Genomic DNA, 23,240 nt, shown 5'->3' with positions numbered 1-23,240 from the left:
TTGTTTTTGATATATAATTTCAGGACTTCCCTGGTGGTGCAGTGGTTAAGAATCTGTCTTCCAGTGGTTAAGAACCTGCCAGACACTGGTTCAATCCCCGGTCCGGGAAGGTCCCACATGCAGCAGAGCAACTAAGCCCGTGCACCACAACTACTGAACCTGCACTCTAGAGCCCGTGAGCCACAACTACTGAGCCCATGCACCACAACTACTGAAGTCCTAGTGTGCCCTAGAGCCCGTGCTCCACAACAAGAGAAGCCACCAAGATGAGAAGCCCACGCACCACAACGAAGAGTAGCCCCCACTCACCACAACTATAGAAAGCCTGCGCGCAGCAACGAAGACCCAAACGCAGCCAAAAATTAATTAATTATTTTTTAAAAATTGATATATAATTTCAATTGAATAAAAATTGCAAACATGATTTCTGGAAATGAAACTAGCAACTCATGCAAGCAAGCTCTTCCAATGCCTGTAGAACAAGCCTTACTTTAAAAAACACATTTTAAAGTTAACAGAACATCTGCCAACGTTGCACTTCATTAAGAGCTTAAAAACAGAAACCAGTAGAGGGGTGGGATAGGGAGGGTGGGAGGGAGACGCAAGAGGGAGGATATATGGGGATGTATGTATATGTATAGCTGATTCACTTGGTTATACAGAAACTAACACACCATTGTAAAGCAATTATACTCCAATAAAGATGTTAAAAAAAAACCAAAAACCAGAAACCACTTGCATGTTGCTGATCTAGACTTATTAAATTTATTTTATGTCATTGTGGTCACTTTTACAGCGGTTTAGATTTATTTTCAATCACATTACTGTTCACAGAATTCACAGAATTCATTAACAAACTAGTATTTTACATCCAAGGGTTTTCAATAGCACAGCAAGATAGAAAAGAGGTGCTTGGGAGCAGAACCCGAGTCTGATTATTTAGATAGATGTCTAGAACATTATTGCTTTATTAGTTCTTTTTTAAAAATAATAAATTATTCCCAGGGAACCCACCCTGCCAGGTGTTCTTTGTACTGCCCCTGTCCTGGGTTCACTCAAGACATACCTGACACAGGGGTGCTGGTCAAATCACCCACCTGTGTTCTCTGCTGCTCTGAGAGCTGGCAAGGCAGAACACGCCCTTCTGCGTGTGTAAATATTTTCTACAGCCTGCCATGTTCCTCCGTGGTCTTGCAGTTGACGGGCTGCATTCACATATGGGACTCTACGTAAAACTTAAATTAGACATAAACAAGAGGGGCTTGGTGAATGGGGACTAACGCTCCTAAAACAGCCACTGAGCATGCACGGGAGAGTGTCAGAAGCAACAGAAATACCTCGAGCCTCAGTCTGTGAGGAACATCTTAAAGAAAACGTCCTCGGTGGTTATGGTCCAATGTGGGCGCTTTGTGACATGAACTTGAAGACTTCTGGGTAGATTTCATGGATGGGTTTTCTTATTTCGTTCCATGTGAATGTGCATTTTGTGAAAAACATCTTGGAGTTTTCCTCGTGGCCCCCGCAGCTCTGTGGATCTGTGGAGACTGGGGCTGGAGGACTTGGCTTCCTCAGGGACGCTGGCGCTCCCACCGCATTTGGGGCAGGATCCCTGAGAAGTGGCGGCTGCGTCCGATTCTGGAGATGGGAGTGGATGCTGGGTGCAGAGTGCAGGCTGCCACTGGGGCCTCAGTCCAGCTTCTTGTCGTTGTCTGTGTTGTGCACAGAAGCTAAGAAGTCGACAATGAGCTTGGCTGTCTTCCTGGGTCTCTCCATCACCACCGAGTGCCCACAGTTTTCCAGGAGCTCCACCTGGCAGTTGGCAATCGACTTGGCCAACATGTCCGCCCCAGACACGTCGAGCACCTGCAGCATGAGAGAGGAAACTAGACGGAAAAGGTTCAGACCCCTGTGCGCTCTGTGGACAGAACTCCCATCCAGGCCTGGCAGGGGTGATTTTTAGGACCAAGTCACTTCAGTGTTGGGGCTTGTGGCTCTCTGATGGAAGTGACCACATGCCTCATGTTTTATCCTGCAACTCGGCGCTAGGAGGTGTGCTGCTGGCGGCATTACTGAGGTGGAAACACAGTCCCTGCCCTGAGGACATCCTGGTCTGGTGGGGAAGCCAGACAGGAGAGCAGACAAATGCAGCACGAGGTAGCGAGGACTCTGATGGGGGAGGATCCTGGGAGCTGAGAAACCACACGGGAGGGGAATTCATGGAAGAGGGAGCAGCCCAAGGGTGGGAGGTCATGGCAAATGCAGGGGACAGCAAGGAGCCTGGTGCTGTCTGAGTGGGGATGGATGTGGGGTGGGACAGAGGGGGCCCACTCCTCCAGCCACGCTGGGAGTCAGGCCTCAGTCTGAGGGCAGCTGGGGGCCGTGGGGCTGTGTCAAGGACAGCGGCCAGTGATGTGATCAGGCTGGGCCAGGAGAATGCACCCTGCCCCTGGACTAGGGGAGCCCAAGCTGTGGGGAGGCCACACAGGAGACGCGCAAGAGGGGAAGACTAATTATCACAAGCTGGAGGAGTATGCCCTGAAAGTCCTTTGGGGGTGGTCCCTGAGCTGTGGGACCTCCGGCACTGAAGTTTGTGAATAACAGGGAGTGCTTTTCCAACGTGGAGGCCACCACTTTTCCAGGGCCAGCACCTTTTGAACAATGCAATTTCATTTTCACCTGGGTTACCTTGCTACTTCAAAGCCAACCTACCGACTTTCTCCCCAACACCCTCCTTTGGTGTCACGTTTGTATTCACTCCCCTTCTCTTAATCACTTTCACCTTCAACTCATCCCAGACAAGATGGGCCCTCCTCTCCATCCGTAACAGCAAAAGCAAAACCCCAACAAACTCGAGCACAGTCTGTTTTTGAGCTTTAGTCTCATCAACCCAGATCATTAAAACCAAGATCTGCCGCCCACTGGGAAGCGGGGTGAGCAGGATGCAGAGCACCGTGGGCTGCAAAAATGCAAAAAGGAACAGCTAATGGGGAGCATGACAGGATTTCGCCTCTCCCTGTTGCTCCCTGAGAGCCCACATCACCTTTGGGATTTTTAGAATGAAGAAAGGCCTTTACTGTTCTGACTCTGATTTCTGACTGAATGACTCCCTGCTGGCCCAGCCTGGGTCCCACTTTTCCTATCAGGCGTCCACAAAGCTGCTTTCAGTCCCTGGCTGGTGCGGAAGGAAGCACAGGAGGCCTCCCTCCTCTGGATGCCCTCGTTCCCGTGCTGTGCATTCTTGGCTGCACCTGGCTGACGTGAGATAGCTGCACGTGGATGCCACCACCGCTGCCTCCCCGCCTGCGCCAGGCGCACAGACCTGGCTCCTCCTCCCCAGTCTCTTCTCCTGGGTCGTCCGCAGTCGTGAGCCTTTGTGGTGCAGCCTGACTTCCTGCCTGTGCTTTCACACACATACAGTGGGGATGTGCAGCCTGCCCAGGGCTCACAATGGTGGCTTTCACCTTGGTGTCCACAGGGGAGCTGTCTCAACAGGGAAAGCTTTACTCTAATTTCCTTTCTCATGACAGTCAACAGCATAAGACCGCTAGATACCCTTTAACAGACAATGTAATTCTGTCTGCCTGTGGGCTCCATTTCCCACCGTCTCCTCTTGCTTTTAACTTTCCAAGAACTTTCAGTAAGATATGATTTTTAAAGAACAGTTGCAAACCAAAGGGGAGCTTCTGGGGTATAAATGAATATTTCTTTGGAGGGTTTATTATGGGTTGATTGTGCCCCCTCCCCAAATCCATATGTTGAAGCCCTAACCCCCAAAACCTCAAAATGTGACTTTATTTGGAAATAGGGTCGTTGTAGATGTAATTAGTTAAGAAGAGGTTACACTGGAGCAGGGTGGACCCCTAATCTAGTATGACTGGCATCTTACAAAAAGGGGAAATTTAAACACAGAGACACATAGGCACAGGGAGAATGCCATATGACGATGAGGGTGATGCATCTATAAGCCAAGGAACACCAAAGATTGCCAGCAAGCTCCCAGAAGCTTGGGGAGGGGCATGGAGCAGACTCTCCTTCAGAGCTCCCAGGAGGAACCAACCTGCTGATGCCTTGATCTTGGACTTCCAGTCTCCAGAACTGTGAGACAGTCAATTTCAGTTGTTTAAGCCACCCAGTTTGTGGTACTTTGTTACAGCAGCCCTAGTAAACTAATAGAGCCATCTGACAAAGCCTATCAAAATTGAAAAATGTACAAAGCCTCTGACCTAGCGATTCCACATTTAAGAACTGACCCTTCAGATATGCTCTCAACACTCCACAAACACACATGTATAACGATGTTCACTGACGTGTTGTTTAATGGCAAAATTGAAAATGACCTAAGTGACCATCAATAGGGCACTAGTTAAATATACTGTGGCAGAGCCATATAATGGAGTACTATGCAGCTCCCAAAAAGAACATAAAATTTTGTTTTGGGCAAGGATCATTCACAAATGATAAATCTAAGGGAAATGTTTGATGAGGAGGAGGATATCTGCACAGTCTCAAAGTGCCTCCCCACAGACTGCTTATCAGTTGCAAGGGGAGAAATAATTGGTCTATGATGAAGAAAACAAGACGTCGTGACTAGACAATCAAAATTCCCATCACCAGGACTTCCCTGGCAGTCCAGTGGTTAAGACTCTGTGTTTCCACCACAGGGGGCATGGGTTCAACCTCTGGTTGGGGAACTAAGATCCCACATGCCACACAGCGTGGCCAAAAAAAAAAAAAAAAAAAAAAATCCCCATCACCCAGTGGCAGAAAGACACTGTCCCTCTGAGGATGTGATATCTTATCACCCATGAGATATTCTGGCAGGGATATATAACCTGAATTTACTCATGAGGAAACAGCAAACAAACTCAAATTGAGGAACATTTTGTAAAATAACTGGCCTGCCCTCTTCAAATATCTCAATGTCACGAAAGATAAAGACAGACTGAGGGAAACATTTCATATTAAAGGAGACAAAAGAGACATGACATGCAGTATGTGATCCTGGTTCAGGGGGCAGGAGGAGGAGGAGGAGGAGGAGTCTATGTAGGACGTTATTGAAACAACAAATAAATTTGGAATATGGACTGTAGATCAGTTAAAAGCTATTGCATCAATGTTAAACTTCCTAAATGTGACAACATACTGTGATTATGCGAGAGAATATCCTGGTCTGCAGTAAATACACCTTGAAATATTGGGGGTCAAGGCACATAATGTAAGCAACCTACTCCAAATGGTCCAAAAATTCATATTTCTAGGTCTATCTAGATGAGGGTGATAAAGCCAGTGTGGCAACTGTTAAAAAGTTGGGAATAAATAAGATGTGGTACACACATACCATGGAATGACACTCAGCAATAAAAAGGAACAAACTGTTGGTATATGCAACAATACGGATGAACCTCAAAAACATTATGCTTGAGTGAAAGAAGCCAGATGCAAAAGACTACATGCAATACGATACCATTTTATGAAAATTCTAGAAAACTATATTCTAAGCAAAACTACAGAAACAAAAAACAGATCAGTGGTTGCATGGGGCTGGGGTAGGAATGCAGATTAACTGCAAATGGGCAAGAGGGAACTTTGGGGAGTGAGCGAAGTGTTCTACGACTGGGCTGCAATGGGGTACACAAGGTGAATTTTACAGTGTGTGAATTATATTTCAATAAAGCAGTTAAAACAGATGAAATCTGGTAAAGCAATATAGGAGTACTCTACTATTTCTACAATTCTTCTATAAATTTGTGATTATTTCAAAATGAAATATTTTTAAAAATAGAATGAGTAGATCTGTATGGGCTGATATGAAGTGATTTCCAAGGTATATCTTTCTTATATATGTGAACTAAGGTGCAAAACAGTATATATATAGCATGTTTGAAAAACTTACAGATAAACTTATTTACGCATATTGATATATGCTTAGAATAGGAGCGGGCAAACAATGGTCCCCCGCCTGTTTTGTGACTAAAGGTTCACTGGAGCTCTGCCTGCCATTTGTCTGCATGTCCCCACGTCTGCTTTTGCAACACACAGCACAGTTGAGTAGATGTGACAGAGAACTTATCGCCAGCAAAGTTGCAAATATTTACTATCTGGCCCTTTACAGAAAACGTTTGCCAACTCCTGCCTTAGAAAATTTAAGAAATATACACAAGAGTGTAAGTGTTGCCTCGAAGAAATGGGAATTGGGATCTGGAATGTTAAAGAGACCAAGTTCGCATTATAAATCTTTTTGTACTCTTTGAAGTTTTTTGTACCATGTGATTATATGGCTTTGAGAAAAATAATTTGCAAAAATGATTGAAAATTGCCTTACGGGGTTCCCTGGTGGCGCAGAGGTTAAGAGTCCTGCCAACGCAGGGAACACGCGTTCGAGCCCTGGTCCGGGAAGATCCCACATGCTGTGGAGCAACTAAGCCCATGAGCCACAACTACTGAGCCTGTGCTCTAGAGCCCACAAGCCACAGCTACTGAGCCTGCATGCTGCAACTACTGAAGCCCGTGAGCCTAGAGCCCATTCTCCGCAACAAGAGAAGCCACCGCAACGAGAAACCCGCACACCGCAACGAAGAGTAGCCCCGGCTCGCCGCAACTAGAGAAAGCCCGTGCACAGCAACAAAGACCCAACGCAGCCAAAAATAAATAAAAAAATAAAATAAATACATTTATAAAATAAAGCTTGTAAGCAAGTTTAAAAAAAAAATTGCCTTACATTTTAAGAGGTCAATGTCATTGCTCTCAGCTCACAGAACGATGCTCCCTGTGAACACTGGCACCTGGACCAGGTGTGTGCCACCTCTTCCTGGGATCAGAAACCAGCCAGCCTCCCATTATAAATGACCTCTAGCTTTTCCTCAGAGCCCGGTGTGACTGGCACAGGCGGCCACAGGGACACGCTACATACCTGGTCTTGTTTGCCCCAGATGATCTGCGTCGGGACCTTGATCTTGTCCATGTTCTGATGGAGGGAGTATCTCGACTTCTCACTGACGATCTCCAAAAACACTTTTGAGAGAAGGAAAACAAAGTGAGTGCATGCTGCGCTGTGCCGTGGACACCACCGAGTATAGACGGTCTTTGAGTCTAAGCCACCGCTTTTTTCTTGAGGGGCCCCAGAAAACTATCAGTCTCAGAAATGTAAGAAAAAAGAGCCAGCCACCCATAAAGCTTGACTTGTCACACAAGCTCAGAGCTTAACGCAGGGCTACTTACGTTTTCGGTAGAAATTGTTATGAGGGATGCGGACGTCGACAAGGCCTTGTAGGATCTGAGGATAAATAACTCAAAGTCAGAAGGCAAGGGAAGATTCATATCCTCAGGCCTCACATGGGTCTGGGACAACGAAGGAAAAGAAGTCCAGCAGTTTAGGGTTCCAGCAGTTTAGGGCATTGTCAAGGTTTGTAGGGCCTGGTCCTCCAAATTCCCATGATGTACTATGCAATGTAATGGGGAGTTAGGTTCATAAGAGGCTTTTTTCTTCTCATTAGAAAGGAACTTTGGTAATACTGTGAAGCCAAAGGTCCCCTGCGGCATGTAAAATACACCCGAGATGGCCTGATAGCTGCTTTACCTTTGAGAAAATCTCCGCTTAGCCTGAGACACAATCAGGATGGAAATAATATCAAGTAATTATTCAGTAATACCCAATGAACAACAGGTCTATTTAAAAAAAATTAAACCATTGGGGATGAAGGGCCTCTCAAACAATGAAGAAATAAACTATTGGGGAAATTGTGGGAAGGCTTCCAGCGTCCTATGCTCATTGTGTGACACTGCCCTGGCCCTCCCTGCCGCAGGCTGTGAGGCAGCAGCACATGTGGACAGGCCAGGCCTCCAGGACCTGCGAGATGGGCTCAGAGAGGTGCTGTGGCCAGAAGGAACACGGCCCGCCTCTCCCCCCGCCTCAGGGTTCTTGAGGTAGTGTCCAGGGCTCATATTAGCAGCCATCGCTCCTCTCATCTCCCTGGGAATGGTCTGAACCCCTTAAAGGCACTCTCAGGAGTCCTGTGCACTGATTGACGTGGGAACATCCTGCCATAACTGCTCTGGACTAAACGCACCCTCTGGAGCATGACAGAATCTGACTCCTCTGGAAGTGGAAGCCCAGAGGTGAGACCAATGGCAAGCTGTCCAACACACAGTGCTGAGCATCAGACGTTTTCTTTGTTCTACTATCTATCCTGCACTCACGCATCTATCCATCTTCCATCCATCCATCCTCCACCTCTGCCCCACCTACCCACCTACCCACCCATCCTCCATCACCTATCCATCCTGCACCTCTGAATCATATATGCACATGTCTACCCATGTATCCATCTATCCTGCATCCACCAACCCTCCATCCCTGCTGTCTCCAGACATTTTCCCATCCATCCAACCAAGCATTCAGCCATCCAGCTATTTTCAGCATCCCTAAATCATCGATGCAGGCACATGCATCAGTTCATGCATCCATCTATCCTGTATCTACCTACACATCCATTCTCCATCCCTGCATTATCCAGGCTTCCTCCCATCCATTGATCCATCGAATCTATACCTAGGAGCTACCTCATGCATGAACAGCCAAAGACAGAGTCCTTGCTCTTACAGAGGTAAGAACGGAAGACACAAACAAGCAAACAGAAGATCATAACACAATGTGACACAATGGGCTGAGTGCTCCGGTGCTCCAGAAAAGACTTTGGGACCTGCATTTATTTTCTCCCAGTGTTTTCACATCCCTGACAACTCAAAACATGGAAATTTCTAAAACCCTGTTTGGCCACTCTATTCTGGAAAGAGATCAGTGGACAGGGGATCAGTGCAATGTCATGACTGAAAAGAGGATTTCGTGGATAGAACATACCGCAGAATCTGATTCTGGGTGCTTCCTCAGAGATGGGCCACACCCATGAATGAGTCATGTTCACAACTTCTAAATAGAGCCCATTCTCTCAGCTCCTAGGAGGACCCACCCCACCCTGAGGCAGGGTCCAGTTCCTGCAACAGAGTGAGATAATTTGCTGTTGTGAGGTCTCAGCCTCAGACTCTCCTCTCTTGGTTTTCCACACACTTTCCCTACACAACCTCATTTGGACCCAAGACCTTTAATATCATCACTGGCTGATGGCTTTAATTGTACAACTCCAGGCCAGACTTTCCTCAGCTCCACCTGTATAGCCAACTGTCTACTTGACACCTGCACTTGATGGTCTCACAGGGAACTTGAACTTCAAACATCCAAAATGGAGCTCTTAGCTTATCGCTCAAGCCCACCATCTGTCTCCTTCTCTTACTCAGAAAACACTACCTTTATCCAACTGAAGTACCAGAAAGTCACCTGTGACTCCTCACCTTCCCTCATCCTTCATTCCAATTTGCCAGTAAGTCCTGTCTTCTTCCTCCCAAAGCTTCTCCGGTCTTGTGTCCACTGCTACCACCCCAGTCTACACCACCCTCATCTCCAAGCCACGACAGCACCCTAATGGGTTTCTCTGCTTCTGCCTGTGCTCACCTACAATCCTTCAGTGTTTCTCCTACTGTACTTAGAAAAACTCCAGTCTCCTTGCCATAACCTATAAGGTCCTACATGATCTAGCCCAGTGGTTCTCAAAGTGGTTCTTGGGAGGCCAAGACGTCAAACTATTTTCATAATAACACTAAATGTCACTTGTCGTTTTCACTTTCATTCTCTCTAAAGCATACTGATGTTCAGAGTCTACATAATGAGGGATAATGTCATCATTCTGAAGGCTAATGAAATAAGTGCTGTGTATTCCTTGTGTTTTAAGTTTTTCTGAGTTTTAATTTCTAATACGGTAAATATCAATAGTTATAACCTCTATAAACAAAAGCTCGTTGGGGTTCTCAATAATTCTTAAGACTGTAAAGGGGTCCTGAGATTTTTTAAAAAATGAGAATCTCTGATTCAGCCTCAGAATCCCTTTCCAGCCTTTTCTCAACCCATTCTTTCCCTCACCCTCTAGGCTCCAGTCACCCTGGCCTCCTTCCAGCATCTTGAATTGGCTGTGTTTTATCCATCGCTGCCCATGCTGCTGTCTCACAGAGGCTTATCAAAGCTTCTCCGGCCTCCCCTGTTTTCAATCTCTGCACCATCTTCATTTCCTCTATAAAACTTATTACAATTTGTAATTATTTGTCTTCTTGTTAACTGTCTGCCTCCCCCACTGGCCTGCATCTGCCCAGGGACCTTCTCTGACTTATTTACTCCCCACCGTGCTCAAGCACAGTACCGGATACATCATGGGCATGATACAGATACTTGCTGAATGAATGAACAGATGAGTATAAGGCAGGAATGCAAGGAGAAAGCAGGTACTGGCCACCTGAGCCCTGGACAGAGGGCAGGCACACTGCTGCTGAGACCACGTTACCTGCTGGGGCACCTTGAAGCGGACATAGGAGCAGAGCTGGAGCATTTCACTCATCTCTTCTGGAGTGGATGGGATCAAGGGAATCTTCTCTACGGCGGCCGACTCCTGCAGTTCCTTGAGCCGCTGTACAAACTGATTATCAGTTGAGTACTGCAGACCTGTGGGATTCAAACCAAAACGGCTTGGCAATATATCTACCTTCTTACCAAACCCCATTTTATATAGAGAACTTCCAGTATCAGCCCAGAACTAATATATTTCTGGTGTTTTTCACCAGTAGATTTCTTTTTCATTGGTACCGACATCCTTGCTCAAAGTCAGAACCACACTCTGAGAAACACAGAAAATAATTCTTTGGAACATTTTAGGGGCTCGTTACTCAAACTGTGGTCCATGGACCAGCGGTACTGGGAGCCCATAAGAAATGCAGCATCTCAGCAGCCCTTCCCCTAAGTCTCTTAAATCAGAATCTCACTAAAGTTGCCAGGGGATTCATACGTAGGATAGAGTTTAAGGAGCACCAGTCTAGAAGACAGCTTGCCTGAGCCCCTTTCACATCTGTATGGTTGAGAGGAGACCTGGTGAGATACGTGACTGGACTGGAGTGACTGACTACTCCTTCCGTCCGCCTGGACCCACTTGATAATCTCTTATTTGGGGTCAATCCATAAACACAGCGAGAATGAGTCCCCTTGTGAGCTGTCCCCCATGTTGGGCCAGTAGCTGCCCTCCACATAGTCCCTCCTCCTCCAGGGGAGCATCAGGCGATCCTGAGCCTGAACAGCTTTGAAACGGACCATTATCTTCTATCACCTGAAGCACGACACCAAGAGTTCACACGAGCTGACGTATACAGGAGGGTAAAACTAATTTCATTCCCAACACTGAGCAGATTTCTAGGTGTTTAACTTTAGCTGAAGAGCTAGAGCTTTGCAAGAGAGGCAGTGGCATCCATACCGTGCCACAGAAATCCACACTTTATAAAACTCCTACATTCAGCAACTCCTCTAAATCTAACATGGGTATCGTGTGGCTCTCATGATGCCATGGGCAGATTACATGATCTATTTCCTTCTGCTTTAAAAATAATCCTAAACTAAATGTCATGTGGTATATCCTGAATTGGATCCTGGAACAGAAAAGGACATTTGTGGAAAAACTAATGAAATCCAAATAAAGCCTGGAGTTTAGTTAACAGTAATGAACCAGTGTTGGTTTCCTAGTTGTGACAAATTTACTGAGGTACATGAGCTGTTAAAGGGGAGAACTGGGTGAAGGGCACGTGGGCCTCTCTGTACTATCTTTGCAACATTTCTGTAAATGTAAAATTATTTCAAAGTAAAAAAAGCGTATCTTTTCATTTTCGTATATAAACAAATGTAATTCTAAACTTCTAATGGAAACTCTGGTGTAAAACTCTTCTCTGAGCAAATGAACATAAACTCAAAAAAGACCTTCCGTAAGTGATTTAAGATCTGACCTTCCGTAAGTGATTTAAAATCTAAATAACCTTCCAGAGGGGCTATTCCTCCAATTCTCAAACTTTATAAGACTAAATGATTTCAGACACAGTGCTTGGGAAAAGGAGAAGAGAAAACCCTTTGGGAGCTTGCCTTCGATTGCAATGAGCTTAACAGACCTGAAAACTTAACTTTCAGAGTAAGTAAAAGATTTCAAAGGTAAATTTAGTTATGTTTCAGTGGAAGGTGTACAAGTTCAATTCATGGCTGGATTCTAGCGGGTAAAGGAGGTAATGAATATGAGTCATAAATAAAAGAGGTAGTGAATAGGAAAGGACTTCCCCTAAAAACCACAGCTTGGGCTCTGGAGCGAGACAGCCTAGGGTCAGTCCCTATCCTGGCTCCAGCACTGACATAATTACTTCTATGTTCCCACCTATAAAATGGGCATACTAAATCGATCTGGGTAAGAATTACATATGTAAAAAGTCACTGAGATATACACTAAAAATCTGGACAATTTACTATGTGTAAACCATACTCCAGTAAAGTACTGGGGGTGGGGAGGGGAGCAAGCAAAGGAAGAAGAAAGAAAAATTAAGATTTTTCTCACTAACACACTCTAAATCAAAGTTTGAAGGCTTATATATAAAAAAAATTTAAAATCTAACTTTAGTGCTCGCTTCAGGGGCATATATACTAAAATTGGAACAATACAGAGAAGATTAGCATAGCCCCTGTGCAAGGATGACACACAAATTCATGAAGTACCATATTTAAAAAAATAAAAATAAAAAAAATAAAAATCCAACTTCAGATCATAATTTCAGGGGACATGTTACAGCTCAAGTTGACATGAATACCTTTAAGAACAGAGAAACTAAAGTTTGTTGATTAAAAAAAAAAAAAAAAAAATCTTGTGGGACTTCCCTGGTGGTGCAGTGGTTAAGAATCCGCCTGTCAATGCAGGAGACACGGGTTCGAGCCCTGGTCTGGGAAGATCCCACATGCCTTGGAGCAACTAAGCCTGTGCCACAACTACTGAGCCTGCGCTCTAGAGCCTGCGAGCCACAACTACTGAGCCCATGTGCTGCAATTACTGAAGCCCCCGTGCCTAGAGCCTGTGCTCCACAACAAGAGAAGACACAGCAATGAGAAGCCCATGCACCCCAAGGAAGAGTAGCCCCCGCTCGCCACAACTAGAGAAAGCTCGCGTGCAGCATCGAAGACCCAACACAGCCAAAAATAAATTAATTAATTAAAAAAAAAATCTCATAATGAATAAAGATCTCTGAGTTTTCAGCAAAAAAAGGAAGAGGCATAATAATAGTACCTTCACCTCATAAGGTTAAGGCAAGAATTAAATCCATATAAATCCATATAAATTCTTAGCTCATAAGAATTCAATAAATGTTGTGTGTTAATATTATCATTATATTTCAAAGTATTTATATGTCATAAGGTACTATACACTTTTAAATTAACCACCTCAAATTCTTTGTGGAATAAGGCTGGCTCTATATTTTAAAACTCAAGTGCTCGCTTCGACAGCACATATACTAAAATTGGAACCATACAGAGAAGATTAGCATGGCCCTTGCACAAGGACATGCAAATTCGTGAAGCGTTCCATATTTTTCAAACGTAAAATAAATAGCTAGTGGGAAGCAGTCGCATAGCACAGGGAGATCAGCTCGGTGCTTTGTGACCACCTAGAGGGGTGGGATAGGGAGGGTGGGAGGGAGGGAGATGCAAGAGGGAAGAGATATGGGCACATATGTATATGTATAACTGATTCACTTTGTTATCAAGCAGAAACTGACACACCATTGTAAAGCAATTATACTCTAATACAGATGTTAAAATAAAAAAAACCACTCAATATGGTTATGATTATGGTTATACAACTATTGTTTGTATCACTGAAGCAATCTGATTAGTATCTCTAAAATATCGTCGAAAAGATGATTCTAAAAAAACAGTCATAGCAGACACTGCCATTTATGTCTTCAGAGATTCAGACCCCGCTGTGCTCAAGTCACTCATAGGGTTATTTCAGCCTCATAACTCACCAGCAGGGCACACAAGAGACAGGCTGCAGACGTCTGATGGGTAATAAGCAGCATACACGCCAGCCACGTGGCCGCCCATGGAGGTGCCTATCAGGTGGAAGGGTTTTTTGTTCAGCTTGAGGCATTCTACAAACTAGGAAGGGAAATGAGAAAGAGGCTTGGTTATACAGCTGCGGACAATGACAGTGGTGATTACAGAGTAGAAAACCTCTGTACTTCCTATGGGGACAAGTGAAAAGGACTGCTGATGAAAGGGAATCTGGAATCTACTGGATCTATTATCCAGATGAGCCCTGTTACATGCATGTACTTCTCTTTACCTGGCACAGGTTACTGAAGGGTCATTTGTAAGTATAAAATCAACAAGGATTCCCCTAATTCATCAGTCAGCAAACTTTTAAAATAAAGGTTCCGAGAGTCAATATTTTCTTGGGAAAATTTTTGTGGGCCACGTGACCTCTATTGCAACTATTCAACTCTCCTGTTGTAGCACAAAAGCAGCTAAAGACAACATGTTAATGAGTGAGTGTGGCTGAGTCCCAATAAAACTTACCTTACAAAAAACTCGGTGGCAGGCCAAACAGAGCCCACGGGCCACAGTTTGCTGACTGCTGCCCTAATTTACAGGCCTTCCCATCCATCCAACCATCCATTCAGATAATGATCCACCCATCCGTCTATTCAACCATCCAACCACTCATCCAACCATCCATCCAACTTTCCATCTATCCAACCATTCAACCAACTCTCCACCCATCTGCCCATTCACCTAAAAAATATTTATTGGATGTCTATTATGTACAAGGAACTATGGTCAGCTGCTGAGGATACAGCTAAGAGTCAAAGAAACAAGGTTCCTGACCTCAACAGAATACATAGTTCAATGGGGGGAGAGGGGCAGGCATTAAATAAATATCCTCAACTGGGGAAAATACGTCAATTTGAAGCTTATGAACAACTAAATTTTGAAATAGTTCATGAGCCCCATGACCTTGAAAGCCTAGTCAGAGGGGGCTGAAGACAGATACTAAATTAGAACAAAATGCAAAAAGCACCCTCCCCATCCTCTACAATTAGGCAGACATGCTGTTATTGTCATCATGTAGCTGGTAAGCAGAAAAATAGACTCTAAAAAAATAAATGGTCTTGAGGAATTCTAAACTCCCTTTCTGAAGAGCTGAGAAAATGCCCAGATTGTATTTCTTTAGAAACAACTGCAATAGGCTTAGAGGAGAACAGCCTGCAATAAGCCCTGGTCCTCCACAGCTGACCAAGGATACCACTGGGCTGCTGCCATTTTGTTTGCAATTACTTGCAGGCAGAATGCATTGGAGAATGGTTGAGTCAGAATGGAACTCCCTTGCCTGCTCTTCAGAATTGGGCATGCAATGGTGGGCAAGACCCACCTGGGCAATTTTTGGTGGAGCCTCCTGCTTACCTGGTGTATCCTCTTGGCTTGCCCATCTATGGACAGATCATCCAGGGAGGAGCGGGTGGTGCCCTCATGTCCTGGCATGTCCACGCAGACCAAGTGCAGGTTCTTTGGAAGGAACTGAGGATACACAGGTGCAGAGTGTCAGTGTGTGCAGTGTAGAACATGTCTGCTCATTTTTCTGGGGAGGCTACCCCTACTTACCAAGTGACCTGGACAGCCACTCCCGGGGAGGTTATGAACCTGGACCACCCAGTGTCTTACCCTAGTAACATCTGATGTGAATAAACATTGCCAGTAGCCTTATAGGGAGCAGAAACCCCCAAAATCTAATACAGAAATGGAAGGGGACTCAGGGGATGACTGGAAAAGGGGGACGAAGGTCAGGGTAGCAGGCCTGCGTCCTTTGCTCTTTCTTGACACCAGCTGGCAGGTATTACATCCTTCTCCTTTCCCTCACCCCTTCCACACTTAACTCCAGTCACGCAGCCACTGACTTGGGACTATAAGGGATAGTTCTGTTCTCCCAGAGTCCTGTCCAGCTCCAGCGCCCACAGGAGCAATGCTTTTCCTAAGAACCATGTCTGATTGCCCTAATTCTGGTTTCAACTTTTTTTTTTCCTGCATTAGGTCTAATTCCTAGGGTATTTTTATCCTAAACACCTTCTTCCATTTAAATATGTGCCATATTTAACCAGGAACCTGAGAAACATCAATTATCAATAAACAAATATCCAGTTATATGAAAGATGGAGACAGCAAGTGAGAGGTTCATTAAGGCATGAGGATGACTGTCATAGTGAAATTTGGAAATAAGAACATAAGGAAGTAGAGGATGTATGAGCTTTTTCCTCCTGGTGTGAAGCATACTTGGGATCATTCAGGTATGCTCCTGCTTGAGGTGGGAGCCTGCTTGAGTGCTTCCCTCCCAAGACCTCTCCCAGCCCCCATCTTCAACAGCTGTTCACTCTTACCAGTAAAGCAAGTTGCCACACCCAAGTAAACCAGGACAGAAAGGGAGTGATTTGGAAAACTATCCCAGAAAGCTGCCAGATCAAGACTGTTTCTCTAAAGGGCTATGGAAAAGAAAAAGCAGAAATAGAAGGAAGACGGAAGGCGATGGGGAGGGGAGAAGGAGAAACAGAAAAGGGAGGAGGAGGGGAAGGAAGAGGAGAATCTTGGAGTATAAAAAAACAAATGATTTTTTAAAAGCTGGATCTTGATAGTCATGACAGGCCTGAGATGAAGCTAAGTGTCTGAAATCTTCCCTAAGAAATACTCATACGGTGAAACGATTTTTAAGGCACAGATTTTACAAATAACATTCAATTCAATAAATTTTGTCTGATAAAAGGATCTGAATAATATACTGCATTAATTTTAGGATCTGAGCCAAAGTTCTAGGTTCCCCTTGCTTTCTACCCCTGATGACATCGTGTCCAAGTGGAAACCTCTTCTTGACTGAGTGACACCCTCTGAAGAGAGAAGGCTCTAGGACTGCACCTTGACCACGCTGAGCCACATGTCCTTATGGGCAGAGAATCCATGGAGCATGAGGATGGAAGGCTTGTTCCCAGGCCTGCCGCGGAAGGAGTAACAGAACTGATAGTCTTCGTGGCGCACATAGCGCACCTGCATGCCCAGTGCCCTCCGCCAGTACCTGGGGACAGAAAATACAAGCAAGTCAAAGTCATTGAGCTCCAGAGAAGCAGCTTCGGGAGGGGGACTCTGTATAGTCTCACTCTGAAGTAAGACCAACACTCTTCCCAGCCCTCGTCCTCCACGCATGTCTCTGGGGTCCCCAGAGCTTCACCCTCAAGGAGCACTAAGCCAAACCATTCCAGAAAGCACCTTACATGAATATTCTGTAAGTAACATGTATATATGTTACTAAGCAGTCTATTAGAAAGGGAAAAGGGGGTGTTTTCTTAAGAAGCATGACACATAATAACCCTTTGTTAACATGAATTTCTAGCAGTTTGAATCGCAGTGCAAAGAAGGAGCAGGCAATGGGACCTCACTGGGTGTCTGACTTGAGTCCTTTCTCTGCCTTGCTTGTTTGAGCTTCAGCAGAATTGGAAACGGCTGGTGGTAAGGCTGGGAAGGACTCCAGAGACGCCAAGACAAAGGTGGTTTCCCCTCAAAGACAGCTGGCTTGCAGTTCCTGGTGGACCATGTTCATTGACACCTGAAATCTGGGACGAGCAGCTGTGGACTTGTGGGCGTGAGTGACTCTGGGTACAGGGCAGTCGCCCTGGAGTCCTAGAGGACCTCACTGTGAGGTACTTTAATTGGAAGGAACTGCATCAAAAGACTTAAAGGTAAAGTGTGTTCCCTCTTGTCATCTACAACTTGCTACTCACGGAGATGAAGAATCGGACTCATCAAGGCTGCAGTTGCTGGCGGTGGTGTCATTCCACATCCACAACTCTCTGGATGGGAAGAAAGGACAACAGGAAGCTGTCTGATGGATGGCTGGATTCCTTATTGTCTCAGGACTCAACATACCTCACAGCTGTCCAGTGTGGGTGATTCCAGTGACTGCTGTGAAAAACACTACTTTGCCTATTTGTAATTCTATTTGAGCAAGCTGGAAGTTTAATTAGCCTTTCAACCCACCAGATTTCTGCATTTGAGTCTTAACCTTATTTATTTATCTATTCTTGTGAATTCGTTTTTATTGGGATACAGGAGATGGGTTGGGAAGTACCTCCGCAGGTTACGCCCCACCAGGGAAAGGTCCATTCTAGTCTTCCTGGGGTAGCTTTTGGGACTTTTTCATTCCTTGGAACTGCTGCTCTTGCTGCCAGCAGCCTCCTCCGGTCCACAGCTTACAGCTCCTCCTTGGAGAATTTCCTCTTTTTCTTTGGGACACTCTTGCTTCCTGACTCTTCAGGGTCACTGACTGGTTCCTCTTTGGGGAAAGATTTCTTCCTCTTGGGAAGACTTCCACCGCGAGCTGTCTCTTCAGGATCACTACTAACTAGCTCCTCCTTGGAAAAAGATTTCTTTTTCTTGGGTTTGGAAAAAGAGACCGAAGAATCTTCCATGCCATTCTCCTGAGAAGCCTCCTGGGGCTTTCACTGTCTTCTTTCTGGATCTTGCACTTGTCTCCTCGCACTCCCCCTGAGCACTGATGTTGTTTTCTGAAGATGCAAGGGGAACTGCAGCCAGCTGTTCTTTTCCTTCTTTAAGCGTTTCTTCTCCTGTTTCTCCAGCTTCCTAGTAATCTCAGCGGCGGCTTCCTCTGCCTGAACCATTGCCTCCTTCATGACATCCAGATTCTTTCATGGAACCTCTCCAGTCTCACAGAAGGACAGCTGCTCCTTGACTTGTTCTTGAAGCTTCTCCACAAATATACTTGAGGGCACCTCAGAGAAGCAATCAATTTATGAGGATATACTGCATTTGTTTGCCAGGTATTGGGAGATGCAGCCTTTGTTCTTAGCAACTGCCTGGCCAATGAACGTGGAGTGGAAAATCAGACCATATTTTGGGGTGTTATCCCTTGTCTTCAGGGCTCTGGAAACTTGGTCCCTCTGCTGGGCCCAGGGAATCACTCAGACACAAGGACTGGCCATCAGAGTCTTAACCATATTTAAGTGTTACTGTGGTTTCAAAGAAGCTCTTCATTCTCAAGTATTGGATTTTGATTGATTTGACTGCTTAAAAAAAAAAAACTGTTTGGATTTTAATTGTGATGCAGAATTTATGATAACAAACATTTGGTTTTGTACAGACGTTATTTCCACTATGGTGGATAAGCTTGATAAAGGTCATATGCCCTCCCCTGCCTTCCACTCCAGATATATTTTTCCTAGAGACTCTGAGAGTGAGAACGTGTTTCTTAAGAATTATCTCATCAGTCCTCTGGTTTTATTCCTTACAACATATGGCAGCTGGTTGAAAGCTCAGCTTCTGTTGGTTACATAAGACTTGGCAGTGCTGGAGTTTGGCCTGAAACTGATTTCAATATGAAATTACCATCTAAACAAATTGAACTCTCTGCATGAAGAATCTCTCCAAGATGAAAGATAATTAATTCTATCAGAGATTCACTCTGTGGTATACTTTGCACCAAAGAGGTAGCCAAGTCTTACAATAGCAAATAGACTAAATGGACCAACTTTAACCCTTTGTGTAAAATAAAGGGAGAGGGAGATGAGGATATATATTCATATTTACTCATACCTGCATACAAAATGCATGGGAGCATATACAAGGTACTACGAAAATGAGTATCTGGAGCGGAGGTGGGAAATACTGTGAGAAGTAGGTGGAGAGGGAACAGCGGTGGGAAGGAGACTTACCATGCTTTTTTTAGTACTTTTTCAATGAATATATTGCCTATTCAAAACATTAAAGACACAATAAAACTGGCTAGCTTAACAGCTCTTCTTATGACAAAACATGCATATTTCACGATATGAAATATGATATGGTAACATGAATTTGTTCACTCATTCATATCCCAGCTCATTCATTTACTGGCTATATGATCATGAAACTCAATTTCCTCATCTATAATATGGGAAAACGTTGCATTCTACTAAGGATATGGTTAAGGTTAAAAGAGATAATCCATTACAAAGTCTGGTTCAATGCCCAACACATGGGAAATATTCAATAAATGGTAGTTTTATTATTATATAAAAAAGATTCTGTCCTTCAAATATATCATTTGCCAAAATTCCAGGGAAAATTGTGGAAAATTTTGTGACAAATACGATAGCCATATAAGTGGAATCATACAATATTTGTTCTTTGGTGTCTGGCTTATTTCACTTAGCATAATGTTTTCAAGGTTCATCCATGTTGTACCCTACATCAGAATTTTATTCCTTTTTAAGGTTGAATAATATCCCATTGCATGTATATACCACATTTTGTTTATCATTCATCTGTTGATGGATATTTGGATTGTTTCCATTTTTTTGGCAATTGTGCATAATGCTATGTACATTGGTATATAAGTATCTGTTTGAGTCCTTGCTTTCAATTCTTTGGGGTATAGAAGTAGAATTGTTGGATCACATAGTAATTCTGTGTTTAACTTTTTAAGGAACCACTAAACTTTTCCACAGTAGTTATACCACTTTACATTTCTACCAGCAAAGCACAAGGGTTCCAGTTTCTCTACATCCTCACCAACACTTGCTATTTTCCATTTTTTTAATAATAGCCATCCTAATGTGTGTGTAGTATATCACTGTGGTTTTCATTTGCATTTCCCTAAGGACAAGGATGTTGAATATACATTTCTTTTTATTGAGATATAATTTACATACCATAAAATTCACCCTTTTAAATGGTACAACTGAGGTGTTTTTAGTATATTCACAAAGTTGTACAACCATCACCACTAATCCTGGAACATTTTTATCAAAAAGAAACCTGACTGCAAAATAGACACAGATGTAGAAAACAAACGTATGGACACCAAGGGGGGGGAAAGGGGGGGTCAGGTAGGAAGAATTGGGAGATTGGGATTGACCTGTATACACTAATATGTATAAAATAGATAACTAATGAGAACCTGCTGTACAGCATAGGGTACTCTACTTCACTTCGCTGTATACAGTAGAAACTAACACAACATTGTAAAACAACTATATCCGCCCCCCCCCCCAAAAAAGCAAATCCTTCTCGCCATTAAGGTGATAGTTGTAAACTAAGTTGATAGTTGTAAACTAAGTTCCCACTTCTCCATTCTCTGGCCATTGAATAAAGCTTGCACTGCTTCAATCTCAAAAAAAAAAAAAGAAAAAAAAAAAAGAAACCCAACTGAACTATATACTTACAAATAGTTAAAAAGGTAAATTTTATATTGTGTATATTTTACCACAATTAAAAAAGAAAAAGAAAGAAATCCATACCCATGAGCACTCACTCACCATTCTCCTCTGCAGCTCCTGGCAACCACTAGTTTACTTCAAGTCTCTATGGATTTGCCTATTCTAGACATTTCCCATGAATGGGTTCATTCAATATGTGGCCTTTTGTGTCTGGCGTATTTCACTTAGCGTGTTTTCAAGTTCATCCATTATAGAATGTATCAGTATTTCATTCCTTTTTAAGGCTAAATAATATTCCATCGTATGGATATGCCATATTTGTATATCCATTCAACTGTTGATGGACATCTGGGTTGTTTCTACTTCTCAGCTATTAGGAATAGTGCCACTATGAACATACATATACAAGTTTTCCTATGGACATATGTTTTCTATTCTCTTGGGGGTTCTCAGTTCAGGTAGGAGTAGAATTCCTGGGTCATATAGTAGCTTTTTTTAAAAAAAACCTTTTGAGGAACTGCCAGACTGTATTCCAAAGTGGCTACATCATTTCACATTCTCCACTAGCAGTATATGAGGGATCCAATTTCTCTACATCCTTCATTGTTATTTTTTAGAGAAACTTTCAATATAAGTATAAATAATACAGAAAAGTACACATATTATAAGTGTACAGCCTGATGAATCTGCACAAAGTGAATGAACCCATTATCTGCCACCCAGATCAATGTCTAGACTATGACCAGCATCCCAGATATCCACCTCACACCTCTCCCCATTAATACCTCCTAAAGGTAACCACTGCCTCATTTTCAAACAGGAGAGTTCTGCATGTTTTAGAATTTTATCATACAATAAGTTCTTATTTGTATCTGACTCCTTCCACTCAATATTATGTTTGTAAGGATCATTCATGTTGTAAAATGTAGCATTACTTCTTTCCATTTTCATAGCTATATAGTACTCCATTGTGTGAATAATGGTATGACTATACCTCAATTTATTTATCTATTACAGTATTAATGGACATTGGGTGTTTCCAGTTTGGAGGTATTATAAATGGAGCTGCTATGGAACATTTTTGTATATATCTTTTGATCAATACATACTCACACTTCTATTGGGTGAAATTAGTGGGTCATTTTGTCAAACAGTTTTCCAAAGTGGATGAACCAGTTTACACTTCAGTCAACAATACAGCAGATCCTAGTTGTTGCAAATCTATAGTGGGTTAATAGTATCCCGGTAGAATTCATGTCCACCTGGAAACCGTGAATATGACCTTATTTGGAAATAGGGTCTTTGCAGATGTAGTCAAGTTAAGTTGAGGTCATAGTGGATTAGGGTTGGCCTCAAATCCAATGCGACTGGTGTCCTTATAAGAAGGAAATTAGGACACAGAAACACACAGAAGGAAGAACACCATGTGAAGACAGAGGCAGAGACTGGAGTAACACAACTACAAGTCAAGGAATGCCAAGGGTTGCTGGCAACCAGTAGAAGCTAGGGAGGGGGAATGGAACAGATCCTCCCTCAGAGCCTCCAGAAGGAACCAACCTTGCCAGCGCTTTGATGTAGTATTTCTAGCCTCTAGGACCGTGAGAGAATAAATTTCTGTTGTTGTAAGTCACCCAGTTTGTGGCAATTTGTTACAGCAGCCCTAGGAAACTAATACAACATCCTTGCCAATACTTGGAATTGTCAGTCAGCCCTTTTCATTTTAGCCATTCTGATGGGTGTGAAATGGTATCTCACTGCGGTTTTAATTTGAATATCCCTTAGGGCCAACAAAATTGAGCATCATTTCACATGTTTATTGGCCATTATCTCCCCATCTTTAGGTCAAGTGTATATAATACAACATAACCGTGGGAGTAATATTTCATCATACTCACAGGTTCTGGGGATTACGGAGGTAGTTCTTGGTGGGGCTGTTTTAGTAATTCTACCTGCCAAAGGGGTCAAGTTTGACTTTTTTTCAGATGGGTATCTAGTTGACCCCGTCCCCTTTCCCTGCTGCAGAGCAGTGCTACCTGTCACAATTCAAGAGACCATATCTATCTACATCTGCTACCGGACTCTCCTGTCCCATTGGC

General features: G+C 43.7%; 1 protein-coding gene across 8 annotated transcripts in view; it reads right to left on the bottom strand.

Annotated features, from left to right (window-relative positions):
* Positions 1-735: 735 nt before the first annotated feature.
* ABHD6 (abhydrolase domain containing 6, acylglycerol lipase) overlaps positions 736-23,240 on the bottom strand; it is a 52,584-nt gene continuing 30,079 nt past the window's right edge. For 6 of the 8 annotated variants that reach the window (XM_082412370.1, XM_082412371.1, XM_082412365.1 and 3 more), the window contains 7 exons: positions 16,853-17,009; positions 15,356-15,469; positions 13,918-14,050; positions 10,386-10,543; positions 7,219-7,273; positions 6,911-7,011; positions 736-1,863 (listed from right to left, as the gene is read on the bottom strand). In XM_082412370.1, the coding sequence (XP_082268496.1) occupies positions 1,687-1,863; positions 6,911-7,011; positions 7,219-7,273; positions 10,386-10,543; positions 13,918-14,050; positions 15,356-15,469; positions 16,853-16,987 (873 nt within the window). In that variant the 5' untranslated portion in view covers positions 16,988-17,009 and the 3' untranslated portion in view covers positions 736-1,686. Of the gene's footprint in view, positions 1,884-5,048; positions 6,809-6,910; positions 7,012-7,218; positions 7,274-10,385; positions 10,544-13,917; positions 14,051-15,355; positions 15,470-16,852; positions 17,010-23,240 lie in introns of those variants that run through there. The other 2 variants (XM_082412368.1, XM_082412369.1) reach the window with 2 other exon arrangements.

The sequence above is a fragment of the Balaenoptera physalus genome, assembly GCF_965194825.1.
Source record: "Balaenoptera physalus genome assembly, chromosome: 11".
Lineage (NCBI taxonomy): Eukaryota > Metazoa > Chordata > Mammalia > Artiodactyla > Balaenopteridae > Balaenoptera > Balaenoptera physalus.
The sequence above is the reverse complement of the archived record's forward strand: the minus strand, read 5'-3'. Positions and strand labels throughout refer to the sequence as shown.